Below are 27,074 nucleotides of genomic sequence, written 5' to 3'. Positions count from 1 at the left end.
TTCTGCAATCATCTTGGTCAAATCCTCGCATGTAAAATAAGCTGATTAAAGCAAGTGAGTTCAGATTCTATTTCCAAAACCCTAATGAAAAGGTTTTATATCTTGAAAACATAAAACAAAGCAAAGTCTTAATACAGAAATATAAAGCGATTAAAAAAAACAGATGGAAAGGAAATGCTTGGAATGCTTGTAAGTAACTAAAAATTGGACAGAGGAACCATAATGGGGCTGAAATGTCCCAGTTCTTAGTGTGCTGGGTTCTGTTCATTCCTTTTACTGAAGTATTTTAAAAAGTATTTCATCTGTGTACTCAGTGGTACCAGAAGATGCCACCCCAAAATGTACCTCTTTGGTATGTGGATTCTTTTGAGCTGAAGGCCATTGAGAACCAACACATGCAGGAAAAGCTCTAAAAATAGGGCACAAGTTTTCCTTTCCCAAAAAGAAATTTATGTTTACAAAGTCAATTTCCATTTGTAGAGATGCCTCCCTTGAAGTATCAGGTGGAGGTGGACTCCTGATTCTTACCAGGGCAGAGGGCGTGGTCTTATATCTGCAAAGACACATCTTACTAAGACACTCTTTTCTACCATATTTTTCCTGGTCATTTTCCTAGGACTTTCCTCTCTCACCCAGAATCCCCAAACCTCTTTTCCTTTGGTGGTGTTTAAACCCAAGTTCTAATTACCTCTTCAGGTACTCATTACTGAGGTTTCTCATATGTACATGTGGGATGCACATTTTAGTAAACTTCTGTTTTTCTCTCGTTATTATCTCTTGGTCCAATCTAGTTTACAGGACCCCAGCTGGAGAACCTTCCCTTTAGTATATCACTATGTACTATAAAATAATTTTCCTGGGGTGCCTCGGTGACTCAGTCAGTTGAGTGTCTGACGTTAGGTTTCAGCCTAGGTCAGCATCTCATGGTTTGTGAGTTTGAGCCCCATGTTGGGCTCTGTGCTGTCAGCGCAGAATTTCTCTCTGCTTGGGAATCTCTCCTCTCTCTCTCTCTCTCTCTCTCTCGCTCTCTCTCTCTCTCTCTCTCTTTCCCTCTCTCCCCCACTCTGTGACTCTCTCACACTCTCTCTCTGTCCCTGTCCTGCTTGCTTGTGCTCTCACTCTCAAAATAAATAAACTTAAAAAAATTTTTTTAAATAATTTTCCCTCTACCCTTCTGAGTTCTTGACTGAGAGATTAACAGAAGAAAAAACAGAAGTTCAACACGTACACATTACACATACATGGGGAAAATTAGTAATTCCCTGAATTGGCCTAAGTATAGGCTTAAACACTGTTTTCAGTTAAAGACCAAAGAAAAGAAAGGTGCAGGCAGGTTAGTTCTGGGAGGCTAGCAGGAAAAGCTCGGGAAGGAAGGGTGAGGTTTGTCCTGCAGATTTAAGTCTGCACTTTCCCCATAGGTCAAGCCCCGCATCTTCTGTCCACCTTCCCTTCCCCGGTCTTAGCAAGAATCCCGCTAGGTCTGCTTGGTGAGAATGTCCCCATCCTTGGTATGTGAACAAATTCCTTATCCCCTACCGTTGACATATAAGCCTTTAGCCTGTCTTCAGCCAGACTCCCCCTGCCCTTGATGACTCCGTGACGTTATTTTATATCCACTGCCCCTCATTCTGCTGGTTGACCCTCAATCCTCAGCTGTCTTGGCAGTATTCAGACTTGAGCCTGCTCTGTCTCCCTATTGCAATATTCGTATTGCCACTGTCCTGAATAAAGGCTTCCGTACCGGTTGTTTCTTACCTGTTGAAATTTCAACAAGTGTCAGAATAATTATTTTCTTTAGCAATACCACATAATCCTAACATTCTTTTATTCTTAATTTTTAAAAATATATAAAATGTTATATATGCAATTGATACACATGGAAAGACCTTTAGTCTCATTCAAAAGAGAGCAATAAAATTAAAACTATACTGAAATACTATTAATCTAACAGACTGGAAAAAATCTGGAAGTTTGACAATGTAGTCCCCTGGTGAAGCTGGGCAGAAAAAAGGAACTCACATTGCTGGCTGGATTACAAAACACTAACACTCCTATGGAAAAGGAAGGGTATTTGTCCATCTCTAGCAAAATTACATAAGAATTTACCATTTGACCTAATAGTCCAACTTCTGGGAATATATCTTAAAATAAAATGTCTGTGATTATTCATTACAGCCCTGCTTGTAAAAGCAAAACATTGGAAACCACCCAGATGTTCATCAAGAGGGAAGTATTTGAATAATGATACTAGTTGAATATATTATCATCTACACAAAGGGCTACTATGCAGAAATGGGGAATCTCTCTATACATATACACCAGTACTGAGTAATCTCCAGAATGTACTGTTAAGTGAAAAAAGAGGGGAGGGAAATGTATGCTACCATCTGTATAAGAAAAAGGGAGATATGGATAAGTATATGATTAACTACAACTTAAAAGTGAAAAGAATGAACCGTAAAAGATGTTTAAATCATTACCTATGGGTTGGGGAGTAGAATGGAGAAAGGATTTTTCAGTGTGAAGGAAGGGAAGGATGTGTGATAATGAATTGGAATTCAGAGTAAGATTCATGATGAATTTTATTATAAAAAGACAATTCAGCCCTGCTCCAAACAAGACCATATTACCCAGCTCTCTTCATGAAACAGGTGATAAAAACAATACAACTCAAGAAGAATCATCACCACAAACATTCAGATTTATGGTATTTGAAAACCATTTCCCACTAAATGCACTTGGATAAATCCTTATTACAGGTGTGGGATAGGAAATGTATAAAACCAGCCTGGCCAGCAAAGGCTACTAGGGCCAACTTCAAAAGGACTCAGCAACCAGAGTGACTAAGCTCCTAATGGTCTAAGATAAAATCTGAGCCCTGTGAGGGGGAGTAGAATTTTGCTACACCAAAAGGAGTCTCTTTGACATCAGAATTTTGTTGAGCTCCTTATTTTTAAGAAACAGCAGACACAGGATAAACTCTGAAAACCGAGTAGAAGTTACCCTTTTGTGAGAGATGTTTCTGTGTACAAGGGAAGTCCCCATTTGTAAGGGTGTCTTCTTGGCAGTACCAGGAAGAGGGGGATGATCACATCTCTAGAAATTCTTATCAATGGAGAAGGCAAGGACTTACATCCGCATAGCAGCTTTACCCTTGTTTACTGTGCTTTTCGGGTAACTTCCCTTAACTGACTCCCCACCCCGCATGTCTTGTCTTCAGCTGAAGGTGGTATTTGTGGTGATGGCTTCTACCATTTCAGGGAGTTCTTGTTTTCCCATCCCTCCCATGGTATACAGGAGGTATACGTGTTATTAAACTTGTGTTTTTCTCTTGTTCATCTTTGTACCATAGGATTGTCTCAGCCAAGAACCAAGAGGGATGGAGGAAAAATTATTTTTCCTCCCCCCCTGCAGCACCAATAATGACAAGACCTGAATGGAGTACAAGTCATGAAATAGGTTTAATCCCCAGATTCATAATGATAGCTGTTCACTGTCAGGGCTTTTCTCCACTAGGAATTGAATAGTTTAGGTCACGTTCTAATTTCATGTTTCTTTGCAATAACCATTTGCTTAGCACTATATATTGACCAGTTAATCCTTTTCTCCCTAATGTGTAACACCAACATCCTATCAAATTCATATATATAATATGTATATATCCTTTTTTTCCTGAGGTTATCTTGTTCCTTTATTTGTCCAGCCATGTGCAAATAGGATATTATTTTAATTACTACATCTTCATTGTATTGTTGGTGTCTGGTGGACAAGTCCCTTCAGTCCTATTTTTTTTTCCTCAAACTTGTCTTGGATCCTATTTTTCCTATATGAATGTGACAGGTATTAGAATGGCAACTTCAGCAGAAATACATGCCCTACTTTTAAAAATTACCAACAACTCTACACTGGAAATATGAAGAAGCGGGTAACTGAATAAATTTAACAGTAAATAACCGGATTATACAAGATTAGAAGTTAAAAATCCCTGAATGTTATTACATACTTTTTTTGGAAACGTATTTAAAGCCTTTGAATGCTTCAGATGTGAAATTTTCCCAATACGGAAGCATATTCATTATCTTACTTTTTTTGGTCAGGACAAGAACTGAAAAAGAGAAATAATCTTGACTTGAAAACGCACAAGTGTTGCTACATGTATTTTCCCACCTATATTTGGAAGGTCTGCAACTTTCCGAGAAACAGGGACTGAATGGCACGCTGACCTAGTACAGAGGCATGTATTTGGAAGTGTTTAGTCACTGGGAGCCTCGGCAGTTCTGTGTCCCGTTCGGTGACTGGGCAGAAGGGACAGGGGCAGGAAATGGGGACAGCTCAGGTCCTGGAATTCCCCGGCCGCCTGACCACGTGGCTCGCGAGCTGGGAGTCTGGAGAGGTCGCCCCCAGGTCCCTGCAAGAGGACAGGCCGCGCACGAGACGCTGTCTCGCGGCTTGTCGCTGTGCGGGGGACGTCCTGGGGCATTCTATCTGCCCACCGTGCACACGCACGCAGGTACACCTGCACCCCATGCAAGCACCAGTCCCGGATCCACAGCGGGCAGGCCGCCAACGCCGGCCCGGAACTGCACACAGGACAGGGCCGCGAGCTGTCCCGTCTAGGATGCTGTCCAGACATACGTGCTCCCAGTCCGCAACACCAAAAGTCGAAGAACAAAGGACACAACGAGCGATTATGAATAGACGTATATCCGGAGAGATTGCAAAGTCCAGATTTCAAGATTAATGTCCTGCCGATCACCCGCGCACCACCTGGGCTGCCCTGTCCGCCCAGCCCGGGCGAGCGCCCACTTCGACCCCAAAGCGCGAACACTAGCACCCATAGCGCAGTCGCCGGCGCTGGAGCAGGCGCCAACGCCGCTTTGGAGGAATTCCGCGGGGCGTGCCCCGCCCCTCGGGAGGAAGTGAGTCCGGAGCGCCAGCTGGCATGCGGTCCCGCCCTCTGACGCAAACCCCCGGCGCCGCGCTGACGTCAGCGTGCGTCAGCGCGTGCCCCGCCTGGGCGGGGGCTCGGGACGCCGGAGCGGTGCCGGTCAGCCGCGTCTCAGGTGGGCATCGCCGCTGGGGCTCTCTGGAGACCGCCGCGCGGTGTGTGCGGTGAGTGCGGCCCCGGTCGGGGCGCGGGGTCGGTTGGGACGGGGACAGGACGGTCGGGGCGCCCAAGTTGAACGGGGGGAGGGGAAGGCCGCGAGTCCCCCGGCCGAGCGCCTGGGCTCCGGGCTGTCCTCGCTCGCCGACGCTCCCGTTAAGTCTCGAGAGGCCCGGCCCCGAGGCTCTCGGGGCGAGGGGAGTCAGAGCCGAACTGCCGTCGCTCGGACTCCGGCCGGGCAGCGCGCTCAGCGTCTCCGCGGGTGCAGCTGGGCTGCAGCCTCCGGAGGGCGGAGTCCGGAGTGCGAGACCCGGGGTGCGCGAGGCCGGGCGGCGGGGTTCCTTCGGCTGCGGCCTTGGGAGGGCGGGACCCGGGGTGCGCGGGGCCGGGCCATGGGGTCCCTCGGCTGCAGTCTCGGGCGGGCTGGGGTGCGGCGGTTCTCGGCTGCAGCCTCTGAAGGGTAGGGTCCACGCGTGATACCGGGGAACGCGGACCGGGCCTCGGGGTCCCTGGCCTGAGGCCTCGGGAGGGCGGGGGCCGAGGTGAGGGAAGTTTGGCGCGGGCCCTGCTTGTGCGGGTTCTCCAGGTGCTCTGTGCGCGCGGATGTGGTGTTCTGAAGAGCGAGCTCTCGCTGCATCTCTTCTCCCTGCCACTTGCCTGGCCCTGCAGAGTCTCAGCATTAGAACTGCCTGTTTGTCTGGTTACTGCTGTGCTGGGTGCTGTTGATGGACCGCAGGCTCCGTCTTTCTCCGCTGCCGCCTTTTGCGTCTAGCAAACTGCCATACTCGTCCTTTAAGCCCTTAGGAGTTGTCACCAGAAGAGGGGGAGACCAAGAACAAAGTAGCTTTCTATGTGCAGTTGTCTGTCCTCAGAACTGTACGTGTTTTAAAAATCTTTCTAGTGCGTGGGGCGCCTGAGTGGCTCAGTTGATGAGGCGTCAGAACCTTAATTTAGGGTCAGGTCGTGATCCCGGAGTCGTGGGATCAAGCCCTGCCTCTGGCTCTGTGCGGAGCGTGGAGTCTGCTTAAGATTCTTTCCCTCCCTCCTCTGCCTCTCCCCTGCCCATGCTCGCTCTCTCTTCCTCTCAAAATAAATGTTAAAAACAAAGGAATAGAAAAATGGTAAAATTATTTCTTTAGAAACGATATACTTACTGCTAATGGGGGTATGTTGCATTTATTTTAATTGTTTATCCAGTTGGAAAATTTTGGTGACGGTTTCTGGAGTTAAGATGTGTTATGTAAAGTGTAAATCGTTCTTAGATTTAGTCCTTAGAGTTAGTGACTACACTGAACAGTCTATAGGTACTGTTTACCATCAAAGTACAGTTTTTCTAAAATAGCTTTTGTTTTTTTCTTTTTAGATTTTCGGCCTTGAAGAATCGACTCCCCCCCCCCCCCACCCATTTCTTTCCCCTCCAGTAATAAATCCCATCATGGAGGACCCTGTTATGGAGAAACTTTATAAAGGGATATAGTGTGAATTCTATGGAGTGTAATTTTGTGTATGAATTACACTTTTAAAATATTAAGAGTTTTCAGAAAGAAGCGTGGTAGGGTCAGTTCCTGGTACATGTGCACAAATAGTCATTCTGTTGATGATATTTTGTTACCAATTTGTGATAACACTAGAAACCTTAAGCTGTGTCTTTATAAGGTGATTTTATATCTGAGTATTATAGATAGATAGATGATTTGCATTTTAAATGCAGTGTAAAAGTTTCTCTGGTGGAAATTTTATAGTTTATTAAGAAAATACCTTCAACTGATCAAGCATAATAAATTGGTAGGCAGAGTTGGGAAGAAAGACAACATAATGTTGCTGCAGGAAATGGAAACAGATGTAAACAATATTTAACAAAGGTGGAATTAGCTTTAGGAAAATTTCATTTCATTTGACATCATACACACTAAAACAGGCACAGGTTGACTAAAGCTTGTGGGTGTTGATATCCCCAGAAGTAGTTACTGAAGTTGATGTAACCCATTTAAGTGAATACTGTGGTGATAACCTATGTGAAATTAGCGTTTAGATAATATGACTATTATGAAGATTTTACTTCTTGTTTACTAGAGAAAAACAAGCTCTTTTTAAGTATATTAAAGTGCTTGAAAGAAATCTCTATAATTTTTCCCTCTTGAAGCATAATCAGTAATTGGCTTCATAAACAAGCTTTGTGGCTTATAACTAAAAGTAAATTAATGGCATAATTAAGGTACATAGTACTTTAGAATTGTGGGGATATCAACCTCCTTGAAAAATCTGGCAGTTTTAACATACTTTTATTTGTGTGTCAGCTTCTTTCAGGCCTTTATGTCAGTATTATAGCAACTAATGAGCAGATAGCATTTGAGTTACCTGAGTTAATATCATCGCAAACAGCACTAAATCGTATCGTGGTAAATAAGGACAGATATTCATCCCACCTGAGTGTAAACTCCTATAAATCCTTAAAGAGGGTGTAGTGAACTTTACATAAGCAGAAGTTTATCCTTTGATTCTTCCTTATGGTAAAAAGAAACTAGGGTGAAGGTTTGAGAAATTTCCTGGGAAGGTTTTTAGTCATCGAAAAGTGAAATCACTCATGCACAAAACTGCTTCCCAGAGACGTGTGCCAGGTTCTTCCTGTCAGAGAATTAAGAGTACGATGGGAGATAGCACTATCTTCACAAGTCAGACAGTCGGCAGCAAGCAGAGAATCCAGTATGACCTTTCCTGTGAGCTCTATAGGATGTCCACGTACTCCACGTTCCCCGCCGGCGTTCCCGTCTCAGAAAGGAGTCTCGCTCGGGCTGGGTTCTACTACACGGGTGTGAACGACAAGGTTAAGTGTTTCTGCTGTGGCCTGATGCTGGACAACTGGAAACATGGAGACAGTCCTATTGAAAAGCATAAACAGCTGTATCCGAGCTGTAGCTTTATTCACAGTCTGGTTTCTCTCACGAGTCTGGAATCCACCTCTAAGAATACTTCTCCAGTGAGAAACAGTTTTTCATATTCGTTGTCTCCCACTATGGAACATGGTGGCTCATTCAGTGGTTCTCATTCCAACCTTTCTCCAAACCCTGTGAATGCTAGAGCCCTTGAAGATGTCCCCCCATTGAGGACTAACCCCTACAGTTACGCGATGAGTACTGAAGAAGCCCGATTTCTGACTTACCACATGTGGCCGTTAACCTTCTTGTCACCCTTGGAATTGGCGAGAGCCGGCTTCTATTACATAGGACCTGGGGACAAGGTGGCCTGCTTCGCCTGCGGTGGCACCCTAAGCAACTGGGAGCCGAAGGATGACGCTCTGTCAGAGCATCGGAGACATTTTCCCAACTGCCCGTTTCTGGAAAATTCTCTGGAGTCGCTGAGGTTTAGCATTTCAAACCTCAGCATGCAGACGCACGCAGCTCGGCTGAGAACGTTTGTGTGCTGGCCATTGAACGTCCCGGTCCAGCCCGAGCAGCTCGCCAGTGCCGGCTTCTATTACGTGGGTGAGAGCCTAGTGCAGCTGTGTGTGCCCCAGGTCACTTCTGTGTCTGTGGTGGGACGTGCGTGCTGAGCTGCCTTCTGTTTTCCTTAGGTCGCAATGATGATGTCAAATGCTTTTGTTGTGACGGTGGCTTAAGATGTTGGGAATCTGGAGACGACCCGTGGGTGGAGCACGCCAAGTGGTTTCCAAGGTAATTCTCAAGGATGTTTCTGCACAGAACTCCGCTTGCAAGAGGCGCGAGTGCTCACGTGGTGTGTGCTTACGCTGCAGTATGACCAAGCTGCCTTTATGCCAGTGGGGAATCGGTCTTCTGAAACACCAGAATTTAACGTTAATCATTGTGATGAAAAGTATTTCAGAACGTTGTCTTTTGTAAGTCATGTATTCAGGATGTAGTTTAACTTACTCTTGAAGACTCGTTTATAGTTGTGGCCATGTGTTTTATTGATGAGGTTCCCATTTTGCTTTAAAGAAATCTCAAGATTACAGAGATATGGAAAGTAGCATGAAAGAACATACATTGGAAAAAAAGGAAAAAGAATAAGACAGAATGATTCAGAAAAAGACATAAAATTTCATTTTGTTTATTTTGAGAGAGAGAATGAGCTGGTGAGGCACAGAGACAGAGAGCATGAGCAGGGAAGGGGCAGAGAGAGATGGGGTCAGAGGATCTGAAGCAAACTTTGTGCTGATAAAGAGCACGATGTGGGGCCTCGAACTCACGAACCACGAGATCATGACCTGAACTGAGATTGGATGCTTTATGGACTGAGCCACCCAGGTGCCCCCTTTACAGTTTATCTTGTGATATGTCACTCGTTTCCTGTTAGTCACTGTGTCTTTAGTGGTGTCTCTTGTTTTATACCGTCATCTACAAAGAATTGAGAGGCCGTATTGTTAATGGAAATAGAATATCTTCATTTTTCAGGAGGTAATGTGAACTTGGACATCGTGTGACCCATTTGAAACTGTTCTCGTCTGTATAATGGGGTGGGGGGGTGAGCTAGATAACTGTTTACAATCGTGGTTAAAAATACATACCAAATCTACCACTTTGACCATTTTAAAGTCTGTAGTTCTGTGGCATTGAGTGCATTCACATCATTTCTCGTCATTACCACCCTCCATTTCCAGAATTTCTCACCTTCCCAAGCTGTCACTGTGCCCATCGCCCCGCCACCGGGACTCTCCTTCCTGTCTCTGTGAATCTGACTGAGCTAGGTGCCTCCTGTAAGTGGGATCGCACAGTACAGTGTTTTGACCTGTGAATGCCTTTCACAGTAATGAGGAATCTCTTGAATCCCTTTAAGAAATTAAAACATCCTTTTGTCATTCTTGTATGATGTAAGATAAAAAAAAAAGAAAGAAACTTGTGTAAAAGATTTTATTATGGATTAGTACATTGTTAAAAGTTGTTTAAAATTTTGTCTTTAATATTCATAATGGAACATTTGACTTAACTCTCAATGACATATTTTGCTTAAGTTATTTATGTAGGAAAAAGCATATTGTCAGAATTTTCAGTGACTTGAGTATGCTTGGCTCTGTGGGATTGTGCACGCATAATTTGAAATTTAATACTGTATGGAAAAGAGAAAAACAGCTTTCCACTTCCAGTGTTTGAATTACTGCATTTTGCCCTTTATGAAACCAAACCAAACCAAACCTTGGTTTATTTCTGTAATTTGTGTTTTGTTTTAGAAGGCTAACTAAGGGAAAAGCCTTAGGGTGCTTTTTGTAAACCCTTCTGGAAACAGCACATTTCAGTTGTGGATAACCTTTAATCTTGGTAAATGAAAAACCAAAGTGGATAATTGTTAATCACTATTGTGATAGTTCATTCGTCAAATATTTGAGTGCCTTTTGGATGCTATTTTAGATCCTGGAGACATAGCAATGACCAAGACAAATCTGCCTTTATGAAATTTATTAGAGGAGGGAAGATACATTAATCAGGGTTCATCATACTTCCTGCTTTAATTGGTATGAATGTAAGTTAATTGGTCCCAGAGTAAAAATAATTTAACACTGTGTGAAGACTGAGAACGTGGTGACGACCAGCTGTTTTATTTCTTTTGTGATGAACTGAAGTTTTGAGCAAGCCCATATGATGTCTTGATTTTACCCAGTCACCAGCTGAAGGGCAGTTGGGAGTGATAAAGTCGCTGTAAACATTAATACACTTTGGTGAACATATGCTTTCATTTTGCTGGGGTAAATAGTTGGGCATGGGATTGGTGGGTTGTATGGCAAGTTTTAAATTCCTGAGAAGCCCTGTGTTGTTTCTGGAAGCCTGCCCAAGGCGAAGGAGTTCCCTAGGTGCTCACTTTCTTCCCTGCCTTTGGTATCGGCTGGGCTGTTCTCTGAGGTGTGTCAGGGTATTTCAGAGTGATTTCAGCAAGCATTTCCTTGATTAGTGATGGCGAACTGCTTATTTGTCATCTACAAATGTTTTTTGGTGAAATGTCCAAATCTTTTTGCCCATTAAAAAATTTTTTTTAAAGTGTTAAATATTGAAAGTTCTTAAATACTGGGTACAAGTTCTTTATCAAGAGTGTTTTTGCCAGCTTTCAGTTTGTGGCTTGTTTTTTCATTGTCTTAACAGTGGTTTTTAAGTATGTCAGTTTTTCAGTTTTATCTGGATTATGCTTTTGGTCTCTTGCTAAGAAATCTTAATTGACCTAAGGACAAGAAGATTTTCTACTGTTTTTCTTCTAGAAGTTACATTGCTCTAGGGTTAAAGTTAAGATCTGTGTTTCTTTGTTAGATAAGTTTTGCACGTAGTATGCAAACGTGGAAGGTCATTGTTTTTGTTTTTGTTGTGCAAAAGGGTATTGAGTTCAGAACCAACTTACTGAAAAAGCAAAGGAGTGGGATGCTAGTCGATGTTACGGGAACTTCGTGGAAGACCTTTAACAAGTTCTGGTGTGTAACCAAGCATTTGGGAAACACTGTGTAGAGAGAAGTACTTCTAGATTTTTTGGAGGGAGGGTGTGTGTGTCACATGTAATGGACAAGTGGACCCTGGAGAGAGATTAGTAGTTACAGTGTTGTGAAAGATCACATCTTAGGAATATCGAGTGACGGTTTCTGAAACTATGTGAAACCCCAAAAGTAATCTGTCCAGAACAGCATTTTTCAAGCTTTATCTTGTGCTCCCTTTGAGTTTCAAACCCTTTTATTGTTGTTGTGTGTTAATGTGGTTAAATAGAAAATATCAGAATGCATCAACACGTAGTAAGAGTTAGTAGTGTTTTATAAGGATTTTTTCCCCCTGTTGGATATGTACAAATGCATACATCCTTGTGTTGTGATGTATAATGTTTGTATTCTGGGGCACAGTGAGGAGTTTGAAAGCCACTTTTCTAGAATGATCAGGTTATATCTTTGGTATAAAACCCTTTTTAAAAGTAATTTCTCTCTCTCTCTTTTTTTTTTTTTAGGTGTGAGTTTTTGATCCGTATGAAAGGGCAAGAGTTTGTTGATGAGATTCAAGCTCGATACCCTCACCTTCTTGAGCAGGTGAGTACGTTTTTATATTTGGCAACACTGAATTCTCCTAAATAATAATGACAAAAAATATTATTAGGAATATTTACATCTGTTTTCCTACAAATCATGGTTACTTTATATTCAGTTAATGACCTATAATTTTAATTTTTGTAATTACATTTTTCAAGGCTTTTTAGAAAAGCTTTTTTGCTTTTAGTCTTCTGAAAAATCAGTCTGCCAGTGTATAAATCTGGTGTGATTGGCGGAGGACTGATAGTGTCTCTTCCATTTTTTTCAAGGAAAAAGCAAAACAAAAACCAACATGTTAGGAGTTGGGAATCACTGATAGTGGTCTGGCTGAAATATGCCTTTTCAGTGGGATGAGAAACTGGTCATATTTGTTTTTTCTTTCCTGAAACTAGAGATATTCTTGAACTCTAATTTGGAAGTAGGTGAAGTTTAGGGGGATTTTTATGATGATTCAGGTTAAAACAAAGCAAAGCGAGTATATAAATTCCCTAGTTTTCAGATGATTATGTATATTGTTTAAGGTAAACTTATCTAATGGTGCTCTGTTCAAGGTTGTTGGAGGGTTTCGATTTTACCTGTTAATTCTTCTTGTGTTTTGTAGCTCTTGTCAACTTCGGATGCTTCTGGAGATGAAAATACTGATCCACCAAGTATGTATGAAAATATTCCAAATACAGAATGGGAATTTTTATAAGAATGTTAAGCACAAAAGAATGTAAACAGAGGACTTGATTTCTGAGGACATGGGAAGACGTGCAGGAAAGTTAATAAATACTAGGTATTTACTAAGATTCGTGACCTTTTTAGGGAGTTCTGGCAACTATACTAAGCTTTGTTCTTAAAGTGCTGATGTTGGAACTGGGGAGAGCAGACACCTGCAGAAGAGACCTCCCCATCATAGGTAGCTCATGGAGTACAGATGAGGGGTGTAAGCAGCAAGCCCTCCACAGAGGGGAAGTTTGCTGTGAGCTAGTGTGTTTGAAAAGGATTGGTTGACATGACTGAAGAATTGGGCTAGATACAGGTATTTATGGGGTATGTAGTATTCTAGTGCAAGGATAGGCATTTAGTTTATATAAGTTACATATGCTAGTGTGTCCAAAATTGTAAAGGTGGCAGTCCATGGTTTCTGCCTTGCACTGAGAAAGGGGTGTTGGTGGCACCCCACTGAAGGGAGGAATATTGTCAGAATTGCAGCAGGACTGGAACGAGGTGATGACAGTGGTAAGAGTCTTGGCAACCATGACTTGGGAGGGCTTTTGAGGAGTGGAATTGGTGTTTGACATGATTACTCCTTCCTGCATGGTAGAACTGGAAAAGCTGGCAGAGCCCAACGGTCCCGGGCGGCCCTGCCATGCCTCCCTCAGAAAATGACTATGACATTTCCTCTCTTCGTAAGTTCCAACACCTTCTTCCCTGACTTCCTCGCAGCTCATAACCTTGCTTCCCAATGCAGAGAAAACTGCTGCTTCTCCCTTCTCTTGTGAAGGAATTGAGGCCAGCTCTTGAACTTGACCTTTGTCCTCATATCTCAGAACTGCTGCCAGCGGAAGAACTTGACTTTGGCAGTGATCTTCCCTTTCTGTTTCCAAGTTACTTACTTCAGTGCACAAACTTCATGTGCCTTCAGCAGCCCTAAGAGGACCTCTTCTTGGACCTATGTTGTCTTCTAACTGTTGTCTCACTTCTTGGCTTCCTTTTAGAACAAAATGCATAGAAAGAGTAATCTGAGCTTACTCTCTTCTTTTTCGTTCTCTCTGTAACTTACTCTGCTAATGGCTGTTCTTGTCGTGGTCACCAGAAACCACCAGCTCAGTAAATGCACCGATCTGTCCTCAGTCTTTGGAAGAGTTCAGTGCTACGTCCCCTTTCCGCCCAGCTTTTTTGGGGTATAATTGACATGTGGCACTATGTAAGTCTAGGGTGTGGAGTACACGATTGAGCCACAGTAAGATTAACACATCAGTTGCCTCACATAATTTTAGTTCTTTTGTGAGATAAGAACATATAAGATTTACTGCTTTAGTAACTTCAGCGTTTGTAATACAGTATTGTCACCTATAGCCAATTCACTTTATATCAGATCTCATAGCATACTCATCTGATAAAGTCTATCCATGTTGCAAATGGGTTTCCTTTTGTATGGGTTAATAATGTTCCGCTGCATAGGTATGCCTGCATTTTCTTTATTCTGATCAGTTGATGGACACTTACAGGTTGTCTTCATGAGTTGGCCATTGTGAATCCTGGTGCCATATACATGGGAGGGCAGATAAATGAGAGAAGGATTTAGTTTCCGTCCGGTATATACACAGAAGTGGGATTGCTGGATCATAGGGAAGTTCCATTTGTAGTGTGTTCAGAAATCTTCCCTGCTGTCTTTCACAGATGCAGCACCGGTTTACGTGTCCACCAACAGTGCCCCAGGCTTCCTTTTTCTACATTCTTTCCCGCACTTGTTATTTCTTGTCTTTTTGATTCTAGACATTTTCGGCAGGTGTGAGATGATCCCTCATTGTGGTTTTGATTTGCATTTCCCATTGACTGGTGATGTTGAGCATCTTTTCGTGTGTGTGGGGGCCATCTGTATGTCTTCCATGAAAAGATACCTTCAGCTCTTTTGCCCATTTAAAATTTTGTGGCCACGGAGTTCTGTGACTTCATATACGTTTGGGTATTAACCACGTCTCCCATACAAGGTTTGCAGCTATTTTCTTCCATTTTGTAGAGTGCATCTTCATTTTGTTGATGGTTTCTTTTGCCGTGCAGAAGCTTTTTAGTTTGATACAGTGCCCATTACTGGGTTTTGCTTTGGTTTCTTGTGCTTTTTAGTGTCATATCCAGAAAAATCCTTGCCATGGCCAGTGTCAAGGAACTTTTTATTTGTATTTCCTTCTAGGAGTTTTATGGTGACAGGGCTTGTTTTTAAGTCTTTAATCCATTTTGAGTTAGTTTTTGTGGTGGTATAAGGTTTGGGTCCAATTTCGTTCTTTTGCATGTGAGTGTCTGGTTTTCCCAGCATTGTTTGTTGAAAAGACTCTTTTCCCTGTTGAGTATTTTTGGCTCCCTTGTGAAGTATTAGTTGACCTTACATGCATGAATTTATTTTATTTCTGAGCTCTCTGTTCTGTGGGTCTTCTGTGTCTCTTTCATGCCAGTACCATTGTTTTCATTTCCTATAGCTTTGTAATAAGTTTGAAATCAGGAAGTGCTTCGAGGCTTTTTAAATTTGCCCCCCCCCCCATGATTAGTTTGGCTATTTTTGGTGAATTTGAAAAATTTTTTTCTATTTCTGTGAAAAAGTAATATTGGAATTTTTATATAGATTATGTTGAATCTATAGATGGCTTTGGTTAGTATGGATATTTTAACAGTATTCTTCCAGGTTCTTTTATTTTTTAAATCCATGTCAGTTTACAAATCTTTCACCTTCTGGGCTTAATTCTTTTAAGATTTTACTGTCTTATTGAGATATAATTGACTATTTAATTGCTTTTAATGCTACTATAAATGGTATTATTTTTCTTTCAGATATTACATTGTTAATGTATGGAAATGTAAGTGATTTTTTAAAATTCTACAGCTTTGGGAATTTGTTTATTGTAGCAGTTTTTGGTGGAGTCTTTAGGATTTTTAATATATAAGATCATCTGTCATCTGTAAACCTATACAATTAAAACTTTATTATTATTTGGATGCCTTTTATTTCTCTTCTTGTATCATTGGTATGGCTGGGACTTCCAGTACTAATAAGAGTGGTGAGCGTGGGTACCCTTGTTTTATTCCTGATTTTAGAGCGAAAGCTTCCAGCTTTTTACCATTTAGCATGATGTTAGCCGTAGGTTTGTTATATGTGGCATTCATCATGGTGTGTCCTTCTGTACCCATGTTTGTCCTTTCTGTAGCCAGTTTGTTGAGAGCTTTTATTGTGAAAGGGCATTGACTTCTCAAATTCAGATTTCTCAAATTTTGCATCTATTGAGTATTCAAAGGATCATGTGCTTTTTATCCTTGATTAATGTTGTTCATCATGATACTGATTTGCATATGTTGAACTATTGTTGTATCCCAGGGATGATTGCAACTTCATCATATATGTGATCTTTTTAATGGGCTGTTGAATTCAGTTTGGTAGTATTTTGTTGAGAAATTTTTAAAAAGTTTTTATTTAAATTCCCATTAGCATACAGGGTAATACTAGTTTCAGGTGTACAATATAGTGATTCAACACTTCCACACATCACCTGGTGCTCATCATAGCAGGTGCCCCTCCTCTCTTAGTCCCCCATTACCTGTTTCCCCCATTCCCCCACCCACCTCCTCTGGTGACCATCCTGTTCTCTGTGGTTAAGTGTCTGGTTCTTGGTTGGCTCTTTGTTTCTTTTATTTCCTTCCATTTGCTTGTTTGTTTTAAAATCATATGATATTTGTCCTTCTCTGACTTATTTTGCTTAGCATAATACACTCTAGCTCCATCCATGTCATTCCAAATAGCAAGATCTCATTCTTTTTGATGGCTGAGTAACACTCCATTATACACACACACACCCACACACACACCCACACACCCCCACATCCCCACATCTTCTTTCTTCATTCCTCAGTCAGTGGACACTTGGGCTGTTTCCATAATTTGGATCTTCTTGATAGTGCTGATATCAACACTGGGACACCTCTGTCCCTTGGAATTAGTGTATCTGTATCCTTTGGGTAAATACCTAGTAGTTCAATTGTTGGATGGATGGAAGTTCTGTTTGTAACTTTGAGGAACCTCTGTACTGTTTTCCAGAGCAGCTGCACCAGTTTGCATTCCTACCAGTAGTGCGAATAGGTTCCTGTTTCTCCTCATCCTCACCAATACCTGTTGTTTTTTGTGTTAATTTTAGCCATTTTGACCGTGGTGAAGTGATACCTCATTGTGGTTTTGATCTGTATTTCCCTGATGATGAGTGATGCTAAGCATCTTCTCATGTGTCTCTTGGCCCTCTGGATATCTTCTTTGGAGAAGTGTCTCTTCATGTCTTCTGCCCATTTAAAAAAAATTTTTTTTAACGTTTGTTTATTTTTGACAGGGCATGAGTGGGGGAGGGGCAGACAGAGAGGGAGACACAGAATCCAAAGCAGGCTCCAGGCTCTGAGCTGTCAGCACAGAACCCGACATGGGGCTCGAACCCCCAAGCTGTGAGATCATGACATGAGCTGAAGTCGGATGTTTAACTGACTGAGCCACTCAGGTCTTCTGCCCCCACCCCCCTTATTTATTTTTTTTTTCAAGTTTTTTGTATATCTTGGACATTAGAGCTTTATTAGCTATGTCATTTGCAAATATTTCCTCCTATTTGTAGGTTGCCTATTAGTTTTTTTGATTGCTCTCTTTGCAGAAGCCTTTTATTTTTGATGATATCCCAACAGATTATATTTGCTTTTATTTTCCTCAGCTCAGGAGACATATCTAGTAAGAAGTTGCTATGGCATATGTCAGCGAGGTTGTTGCCAGTATTCTTCTCATGGTTTCCTGTCTCACTTTAGCCTTTCATCCATTTAAAAAAAATTTTTTTTAATGTTTACTTAATTTTGAGAGAGAAAGAAAGATAGAGCATGAATAGGGGAGGGGCAGAGAGAGATGGAAACAGAATCCAAAGCAGGCTCCAGGCTCTGAGCTGTCAGCACAGAGCCTGATGTGGGGCTCAAACTAACGGACTGTGAAATCATGACCTGAGCCAAAGCCGGTCCCTTAACCAACTGAGCCACCCAGGTGCCCCATTTCATCCATTTTTTGAATTTAGTTTTGTGTATGGTATAAAAAAGTGGTCCACATTCAGTTTTTTGCATGTTGCTGTCCAATTTGCCCAACACCATTTGTTGAAGGGACATTCTTTTTCCCATTGAATATCCTTTCCTGCTATGGCACAGGTTAATTGATCATACAGTTGTGGGTCCATTTCTGGGTCTTCTATTTGTTACATTGTTCTGTGTCTACTTTTGTGCCATTGCCATCCTGTTTGGATGACTACAGCTGTGTTATGGAACTTGAAGTCCAGAATTGTGATGCTTCCAACATTGTTTTTTTTTTCTCCCAAGGTTGCTTTTGCTATTGGGGGGGGAGGGGGTTTCTTGTGGTTAGAGATGGCATTGAATGTGTAGATGGCTTTGGGTAGTATTGGCATTTCACGATATATTGTTCTTATAATCCATGAGCGTGGAATGTTTCCCCATTTCTTTTGTCTCATCTTCACTCTCTTTCGTCAGAGCTTTAGAGTTTTCAGAGTACAGGTATTTTCATCTCTTTGGTTAGGTTTATTCCTAGGTATCTCATTTTTGATGCAATTTTAAATGGGATTGATTCCTTAATTTTTCTTCCTTCTGTTTAATTATTGATGTAATAGACATGCAACAGATTTCTGTACATGGATTTTGTATCCTGTGACTGTACTGAACTTGTGTATCAGTTCTAGTAGTTTTTTTAGTGGATTCTTTTGTGTTTTCTATGTAGAGTGTCATGTTATCTGCAAATAGTGAAAGGTTGACTTCTTCATTGCTGATCTGGATGCCTTATTTCCTTTTGTTGATTAATTGCTGTGGCTAGGACTTCTAGTACTACATTAAATAACAATGGTGAGAGTGGACATCCCTGTCGTCTTACTGACTGTAGAGGGAAAGCTCTCAGTTTTCTCCAATGATGATATTATTAGCTGTGGGATTTTCATATATGGCCTTTATGATGTTGGGGTATATTGCTTCTAAACCTACTTTGTTGAGGCTTTTTATCATGAATGGATGTCATATTTTGTCATGTGCTTTTTCTGCATCTGTTGAAAAGATCATATGATTCCTAACCTTTTCTTAATGTGGTTTATCACATTGAGTGATTTGTGAATATTGAACTATCCTTGCAACTCAGGAATAAATCCTACTGGTCATGATGAATGATTCTTTTACTGTATTGTTGGATTCAATTTGGTCATATTCTGTTGAGAATTTTGCAACCATGTGCATCAGGCATGTTGGCCTTTTAATTGTCTTCGATGGAGGTTTTGTCTGGTTTTGGTATCAGGGTAATGCTGGCCTAATAAAATGAATTTGGTAATTTTCCTTCCCCTTTTTATTTTTTGGGATAGTTTGAGAAGAATAGTATTAACTCGTCTTCAAATGTTTGTTAGAACTCGCCTGGGAAGCCATCTAGCCTAATCTTTTTTTGTGGGAAGTTTTCTGATTACTGATTCAGTTTCTTTGCTGGTTATTGGTCTCTTCAACTTTTCTCTTCTTCCTGTTTTAGTTTCAATAGTTGATATGTTTCTAGAAATTTATCCATTTCTTCCAAGTTGTCCAATTTGTTGGCATATAGTTTTTAATAATACTCTTTTATAATTGTATTTCTGTAGTGTTGGTTGTTATTTTTCCTCTCTCACTTATGATTGTATTTACGTCCTTTCTCTTTCTCTGTTCTTTTTGATAAGTCTGGCTAAGGGGTTATCAATTTTAATTAAGTTTTTCAAAGAACCAGCTCCTGGTTTCATTGATCTCTTCTGTATTTTTAGTTTCTATCATTTATTTCTGCTTCAATCTTTATTATTTCTCTTCTCCTGCTGGCTTTAGACTTTGTTGTTCTTTTTCTAGTTCCTTTAGGTGTAATGTTTGATCATATATTTGAGGGGTCTTTTTGTTGCCTGAGGTAGACCTGTATTGTTCTATACTTCCCTCTTATGATTGTCTTTGCTGCATCCCAAAGGTTCTAGACTATCGTGTTTTCTTTTTTGTTTCCATGTATTTTTTCATTTCTTCTTTGATTTCCTGGTTGACTCATTCATTGTTTGGTAGCATGCCAAAACATTTTTAATGTCTATTTATTTATTTTTAGAGAGATTGAGAGTGCGTGAGCATGGGCAGGCAGTAGGGGCAGAGTGAGTAGAATGAGAATTCCAAGCAGGCACAGGCCTCGATCTCAGGAACTGTGAGATCATGACCTGAGCCGAAATGTCAGCTGAGTCCACCTCGGTGCCCCTAGAAGCATGCTCTTTCACCTCCATGTATATGTGGTCTTTCCAAGTTTTTACTTGTGGTTGACTTCTAATTTCATAGCAGTGTTGTTAGAAAACATGCATGATGACCTCAGACTTTTTGTACTTGTTGATATGTAACCTAATAGGCGATCTATTCTGGAGAATGTCCCATGTGCACTTGAAAAGAGTGTGTATTTTGCTGCTTTAGGATGACATGTTCTGAATATATCTATTAAGTCCATCTGGTCCAGTGTGTCATTGAAAGCCATTGTTTTCTTATTGATCTTCTCTGTTTAGATGATCTGTCCAGTAATGTAAGTGGGGTGTTAGAGTCCTCTACTATTATTGAACTATTATCAATGAGTCCTTTTCTGTTTGTTATTAATAGTTTCATATATTTGGGTGCTTCCATGTTGGGGGCATAAATATTTGCTGTTGATGGTCTCCTTTGTTAGGATATAATGCTTTTCTTCATCTTTTGTTACAGTTTTTGGTTTAAAATCTAGTTTGATATAAGTACTGCTCTTGTTTTCTTTTGACCTCCTTTTGAATGATAAATATTTCTCTATCCCCAGTTTCATATTTAAAAAATTTTTTTAATGTTTTTTATTTATTTTTGAGAGAGAGAGAAGGAGAGCAAGAGTGCACACAAGCAGGAAAAGGGCAGAGAGAGAGGGAGACACAGAATCCGAAGCAGGCTCCAGGCTCTGAGCTGTCAGCGCAGAGCCCGATGTGGGACTTGAACTAATGAACCATAAGATCATGACAGACACTTAACTGACTGAGCCACCCATGTGCCTCTCTATCCTTACTTTCTATCTGCAGGTGTCTTTAGATCTAAAAATCTTATACTCAGTATTTAGATGTATCTTTTTTTTAATCCATTCTGATACCTTGTGTTTTTAATTGGAGAGTTTAGTCTATTTACATTCAGAATAATTATCAACAGATAGGAATTCAGTGTCATTTTATTACTTTTTTTTATTGTTTTGTTGTTTCTGGAGGTTTTCTTCGTTTGTTATCTTTTGTCACTTTTGGTCTCTCCTTTCCACTTAGAGTCCCCTTTAATATTTCTTTTAAAATTTATTTATTTTTATTTATTTTTTAATGTTTATTTATTTTTGAGAGAGAGAAAGAGAGAGAGACAGAACCAAGTGGAAGAGGGGCAGAGAGAGGGGGACACAGAATCCGAAGCAGGCTCCAGGCTCTGAGCTGTCAGCACAGAGCCTGATGCAGGGCTCGAACCCATGAACCGTGAGATCGTGACCTGAGCCGAAGTCGGATGCTTAACTGACTGAGCTACCCAGGTGCCCCAGCCCTTTAATATTTCTTGCAGGGCTGGTTTAGATGTCATGACTTCCTTTATTTTTTTGTTTGGGAAACTCTTTTATCTCTCCTCCTAATCTGAATGATAACTTTGCTGGTTATTGTATTCTAGGCTGCGGGTTTCCCCCATTTAGCACTTTGAGTATATCATGCCACTCCCTTCTGGCTTGTCAAGTTTCTGTTGAGAAATCTCCATCTAGCCTTATGGGTCTTCTCGTAAGTTAAGGACTTCTTTTGTCTTGCTGCTTTTAAGATTTCTTTCATTACCACTATAGTTTCCAAATTTTGTTGCAATATGTCTTAGTGTTGGCCTGTTTTGTTGATTTTGATGGGTGTTTTCTTGCCTCCTGGGTCTGGACGGCTGTTTCCTTCCCCAGATTAGGGAAGTTATCAGCTATTATTGCCTCAGCAAAATTTTCTTCCCCCTTTTCTCTCTCCTTCTGGCACTCTTGTAATACGAATGTTGGTATGTTTGATAATCTTTGAGTTTCCTAAGTCACTTCTCGTGTTCTGTAATTCCTTTTTGTTGAGTTTCATTGCTTTTCATTATTTTGTCGTCTATATCACTTACTCATTCTGCTGTTTCGTTCAGTCTTGTGTTCATTGCATGAAGCCTATTTCCAATATTAATTATTACTGATTTTCTATTTCTGATTCTTTTTTACTCTTGTCTCTCAGGTAAGGCCTCCCAGAAGTTTTCCATTTGACTTTCCTTATGGTTGTTGCTTTTAATTTTCCATCAGGCATATTCTATTTCAGTTAGATCTCTGGCTGTGGTTTTATCTTGTTCTTTCATGTGGGATACATTCCTCCATATTGGTATTTTGCCTAAGTCTCTGACTTATTCTGTGTGTTAGAAAAGCCAGTGTGTCTCCTGTTCCTGAAAGTAATGGGCTTATGGAGAAAAGGTCATGTCGTGCCCAGGGTCTGCCACTTCAGGGACTGTCTCTAGTGTGTGCTGTGTGCTCTGCTGTTGAGTTTTGGCTTTTCTGTCCTTGCCAGTCGTCTACAGAGGTTCTCCTGGCGTGCTGTGGGCAGTGTTTGTTCCCTGGCTCAATGGGGTGAGTTTTAATGATGTTTGTTCTTGTCTGCTTGTGAAGTGAGACCTGTCACCACTTCCACCAGAACTGAAGTTCTACAGAGCTCTCTGGTTTGGAGACATGGTGTGGGGTTTCTTCTCGTCTTCTGAGGAGGGGGTTGCCCACACTGGGATTGAGGCAAACCTGACTGAGGAGGGTAGCACCGGCAGAGGGCAGGGGTGTGGGATCTGGTGTAAGCAGGTTAGGCAGCCAGTGGGGGTGCTGTGCTGTTTACCGAAGGTGGCTCTCTGTTGATGCTGAGGGGCAGGGGAGGGAAATGGCAGCTGCTGGCTTGTCTGTTCCCTGGGAGAGAGAGGTGTCTCCCGGAATGCTACCTCACCGGTAAGCTACCTGTGTGCCCCAGGCATTTTTCAAATCTGTTTCCATGCTGTCTGCCTCCTGTTTGTTTGCCTGCTTTCTCCCCAGGTAGTTCCCCAGGTAACTCCTCTGAGCTCCATCCCAGCCAAGCCCTTTGACCTATAAAACTCCAGGCTTTAAGTCCTGCTGGTGGCAAGAACTCATGAAAATCAGCCCGTCTGTTTTCCAAGCCAATGGCTTTGGGGAAACATTCTTTTGCATTCCCCTCTGTGTTCATCTCTCTCTCTAGCCCTTCTCTGTGACCGTGGCTCCCTCCTGTCCACAGCACCTGCAATCTGTTCCTCCTCCCAACACCAACTGCACACTTGTTACCTTCCTCAGTGTAATTTCGTCTCTCCCTTTAGTTGTAGTTTGTTAGTCTCTAAGTTGATTTCTGGGTATTTAGGATGATTTCATAGTTACCTAGTTTTGTTTGAGGGACGAGACGAAGCTGGGGTCTTCCTACTTGACCACCATCTTAGCCCTCACCCATCCCCAAGAATTTTAGTGTCTGTGTTCATCAAGGAAATTGGCCTGTGGCTTCTTTTCAGGTAGTGTTCTTATCTATCTAGTGTCATGCCGTCTCATGACATGAGTTTGGGGTTGTTTCCTCTCTGCATCTTTATGAAAGAGTTGAGAAGGATTGGTGTTAATTCTTCCTAAAAACTTTGGTAGACTTCATCAGTGAAATCATCTGATTTTTGACTTTTCTTTGTTGTGAGGTTTTTGATTATTGCTTTAATCATCTTAGTTGTTAATGTTCAGATACTTTATATTTTCCTGATTCAGTCTTCGCTAAGTTTTAGGAACTTCTCCATTTTGTAGAGGTTGTTCAGTTTGTTAGCATGTAATTGTTCACAGTAGTCCCTTAGGATCTTCTGCACTTTTGGATGTGTTTTAATGATCCCTTTTTAATTTGTAATTTTGTATGAGCCCTCTTTTTTCTAAGTTAGTCTAGCTAGAGGTTTGTCATGTTTTTGTTTATTTTTGCAAAAAAACCCCAACTGTTAGTGTCACTGTTTTTTCTTATGGTCTTTACGGTTTCTTTGTCATTTATTTCTATTCTAATCTTTAATATTCTTGCTGCCCATGATGGGTTTAATGTATTCTCTTTGCATTCTTCTTTGTTTTTGTCTTTTAAAATGTCTTCAACCATGCTGTGTTTTTCAATTAGAGAATTTAGTCCATTTACATTTTATTTTATTTTATTAATTTTTTAAAAATTAAAAAAAATAGTTTATTATCACATTGGTTTCCATATAACACCCAGTGCTGTTCCCCACAAGTGCCCCTCTCCATGACCATCACCCTTTCCCTCCCCCCCTTCAGCCCTCAGTTTGTTCTCAACATTCAAAAGTCTCTCATGCTTTGCCTCACTCCCTCTCCCCAACTCTTTTTCCCCCCTTTCCCCTTCCCATGGTCCCCTGTTAGGTTTCTCCTGTTAGACCTATGAGTGAAAACATACGGTATCTGTCCTTCTTTGCCTGACTTACTTCGCTTAGCATGACTCCCTCTAGGTCCATCCACTTTGCTGCAAATCGCCAGATTTCATTTTTTCTCATTGCCATGTAGTATTCCATTGTATATATAAGTCACTACTAGTAATGTAAAGACTTATTACTATTATAATTTTTTAAGTTCTTTTCATTTCTTTCATTCATTGCAGTCCTTTTGAATTTATTTTCTGTAGTGTTATGCTTTAATTCCTTTTTCTTTACATTTTTTTGTATCTTTCGTAGGTGTTTTCTTTGTGTTCACATAAGGCTTAACATAAAACACAGTTTAGATGTAGTAGTCTGTTGAAGCTGGTAACAACTTACACTTTTATTATCTTTACATTTTACTCTGTTGATGTCATACTTTATATCTTTTCTTAGTATGTATTTATTAACAAGTTATTTTAGGTAGAGGTATTACTTACTTATTTAGTTATATTTTAGGTAGGCTCCACACTCCACGTGGAGCCCACCTGGAGGATTGAACTCAGGACCCTGAGATCAAGACACAGCTTAGATCGAGAGATGCTTGACTGAGCCACTCGGTGCCTCTAGTTTTAACAGTTATTATTGATACTACTGTTCTCTAACTTTCATACCAGAGGAATGGTTACAGTGTAAGGAATTTTGAATTTGACTGCATTGTCTACCTTCGCCAGTAAGTTGTGTGCTTGTCTATGTTTTCATGTTACTGAGTGTCCCTTCCGCTTGCTGAGCTCCCTTTGCATTGCTTGTGGGGCAGGTTTAGTGTGAATAATTCCTTCAAGTTTTGTTTGTATGGAAGGTCTTTACTGTTATTCATTTCTCAGGGACAATTTTGCCATTATTCTTGGCCTGGCTCTTCTCTTTCATGCTTTGACGTGTCCTGTCTGTGCTCTCACTCGGCCTGCAGCGTTTCTCCAGAGTCTGCAGATAGCCTGAGGGTGCCCCTTGTATGCTAGGAGTCTTTTCTTCTCATTTCTCAAATTTCCTCCTTATCTTTGACTTCTAACATTTTGATTATTGCATATCTTAGAGGAAAGTTTGGGTTGATCATGGTTAGGGTTCTCAGATTTTACTGTTGCTGGGTATCTGCTGGTTTGGGACTTTTCAGCTATTATTTCTTTAAATAAATTTTCTCCTGCTTCTTTTCTTTGGGACTCCTGTGATGGGATGTTCACTTGTTTGGTTGTGTCCTCTAATTCACATAGGCTTTCTTCACTTTTATTCTTACAACTGGCTAATTTCAGATAATCTCTCTTCACTTTCTGATTCTTTCTTCTCTGTGGTCAAGGCAGTTATTGAAGCCCTTTGCTGAATTTTTCAGTGTAGTCTTCAGCCCCAGGATTATGTTTGGTCCTTTTTTGTGGTTTGTTTCTTTATTAAACTTCTAATTTTGTTCATATATTATCATTTCATATAGTTGCCTACCTTTGCTCTCTTAAATTTCATGGAGGGTAAGATAATATTTGGTTTATTGTCAGACAGATTATAGATTTCTATTCATTTCTTTGGGGTAAATTACTGGACCTTTATTTTTTTGTCCTGGTGTCATCCTGTTGCCTGTTCTACGTGATCTGAGTAGCATTTCATTGGTATTTGTGTATTTGAAGGAAGAAATGTCTCTTCTAGTCTTTACAGACTGATTTTTGGAAGGTCATCACCTTTTCCTGTCCAGTCGCTTGGCTGATGCCTATCTAGAGCCAATTTCGAAGCTACTGCTAGGTGTGGGGTGGACTTGGTGGTTGGGCTTGTTTCCAGCAGCTGGGGTTGATGTGGATCCTGTCTGGTCCCTCCCTTCATGGATTGTGCTGCCTCCGGTACTAGTACATTGTTCTGTAGGATGTTGGGGTAAGGGTCTGCTTCAGGGTCCACAGTTGGGTCCTCACTCAGCATGACTATTACCAGATACGCAGATGGGTGTGACTCCCTCTGGGTCCTTGGGAGGGCTCCTGTCTCGTCACCCATGGGTTCGTTGGTTGGTGGGACTAGCCCTGGACGATGGGCGAGATGGCCCCGGGGCTGTTTCAGCCAAGATTGAGGTCTGTGACTCTGGCTCTGCAGGCGTGGGTGGCGTGTCTCCTGCTAGGTGCCTTGGTGGGCGGGACTGCTTTCTGATTGCCTTTGGAGCTGGAGCTATTTCAGGACCTTCTGAGGTGCAGACAGGCGCGCCCTTCACTGGGCCCCATGCCAGTTGTATTGCTGTGGACTGAGGCTAAGAGGCCCGGAGCCAAGTACAGGGCTTCTTCGGGAGCTCCAGGCCTGCCCTGGGGATGTCTCTTGCTGAGTCCCAGTGCTAGCAGGCCTGTTTGCAGATTTTGGCTGGGATAGGTTGGAGCCTCATTATGAAGTCCTTTCAGATTCTACATTCTGACTGAATTTGGTGGATTTATCTCTAGCGGCTCTCAGACTATGCTGGATCCAGTTCACAGGCAATTTCAGTGTCTACAGACCTGGAACTGAGGTCTCTCTGTCTCTGTGCCAAAGCATGGGTAGGCGTAGCTCCTCCTCATTCTTTTGTGTGTGTGTGTGGGGGGCGGGGGGTCGCTGGTGCAAAGTCAGACCGTGGGGGGTGCTGATGCAGGGTCAGGCCAGATGGCCTGTAGCCACATCCTAAAGGGTTTGGAGCTGTTCGTGGGTCTGTAGCCAGGGCCACGTTCAGTGAGTCAGCCCTGTGGGTGCCCGCCTGTCTTGTTAAAACAATTCTCCTTGGTATTGTGCTCCACTGGG

General features: G+C 41.6%; 1 protein-coding gene across 2 annotated transcripts in view; it reads left to right on the top strand.

The window, feature by feature from the left end:
* The first annotated feature begins 5,022 nt into the window (after positions 1-5,022).
* The window catches only part of BIRC2 (baculoviral IAP repeat containing 2), a 27,450-nt gene continuing 5,398 nt past the window's right edge, over positions 5,023-27,074 (top strand). For both annotated transcript variants that reach the window (XM_029956436.1, XM_029956435.1), the window contains exons 1-5: positions 5,023-5,112; positions 6,468-8,586; positions 8,676-8,775; positions 12,029-12,107; positions 12,709-12,757. In XM_029956436.1, coding sequence (XP_029812296.1) covers positions 7,689-8,586; positions 8,676-8,775; positions 12,029-12,107; positions 12,709-12,757 — 1,126 coding nt within the window. In that variant the 5' untranslated portion in view covers positions 5,023-5,112; positions 6,468-7,688. The remainder of the gene's footprint in view (positions 5,113-6,467; positions 8,587-8,675; positions 8,776-12,028; positions 12,108-12,708; positions 12,758-27,074) is intronic.

This window comes from Suricata suricatta, chromosome 11 (genome assembly GCF_006229205.1).
Source record: "Suricata suricatta isolate VVHF042 chromosome 11, meerkat_22Aug2017_6uvM2_HiC, whole genome shotgun sequence".
NCBI lineage: Eukaryota > Metazoa > Chordata > Mammalia > Carnivora > Herpestidae > Suricata > Suricata suricatta.
This window is presented reverse-complemented; position numbering and strand designations above follow the sequence as displayed.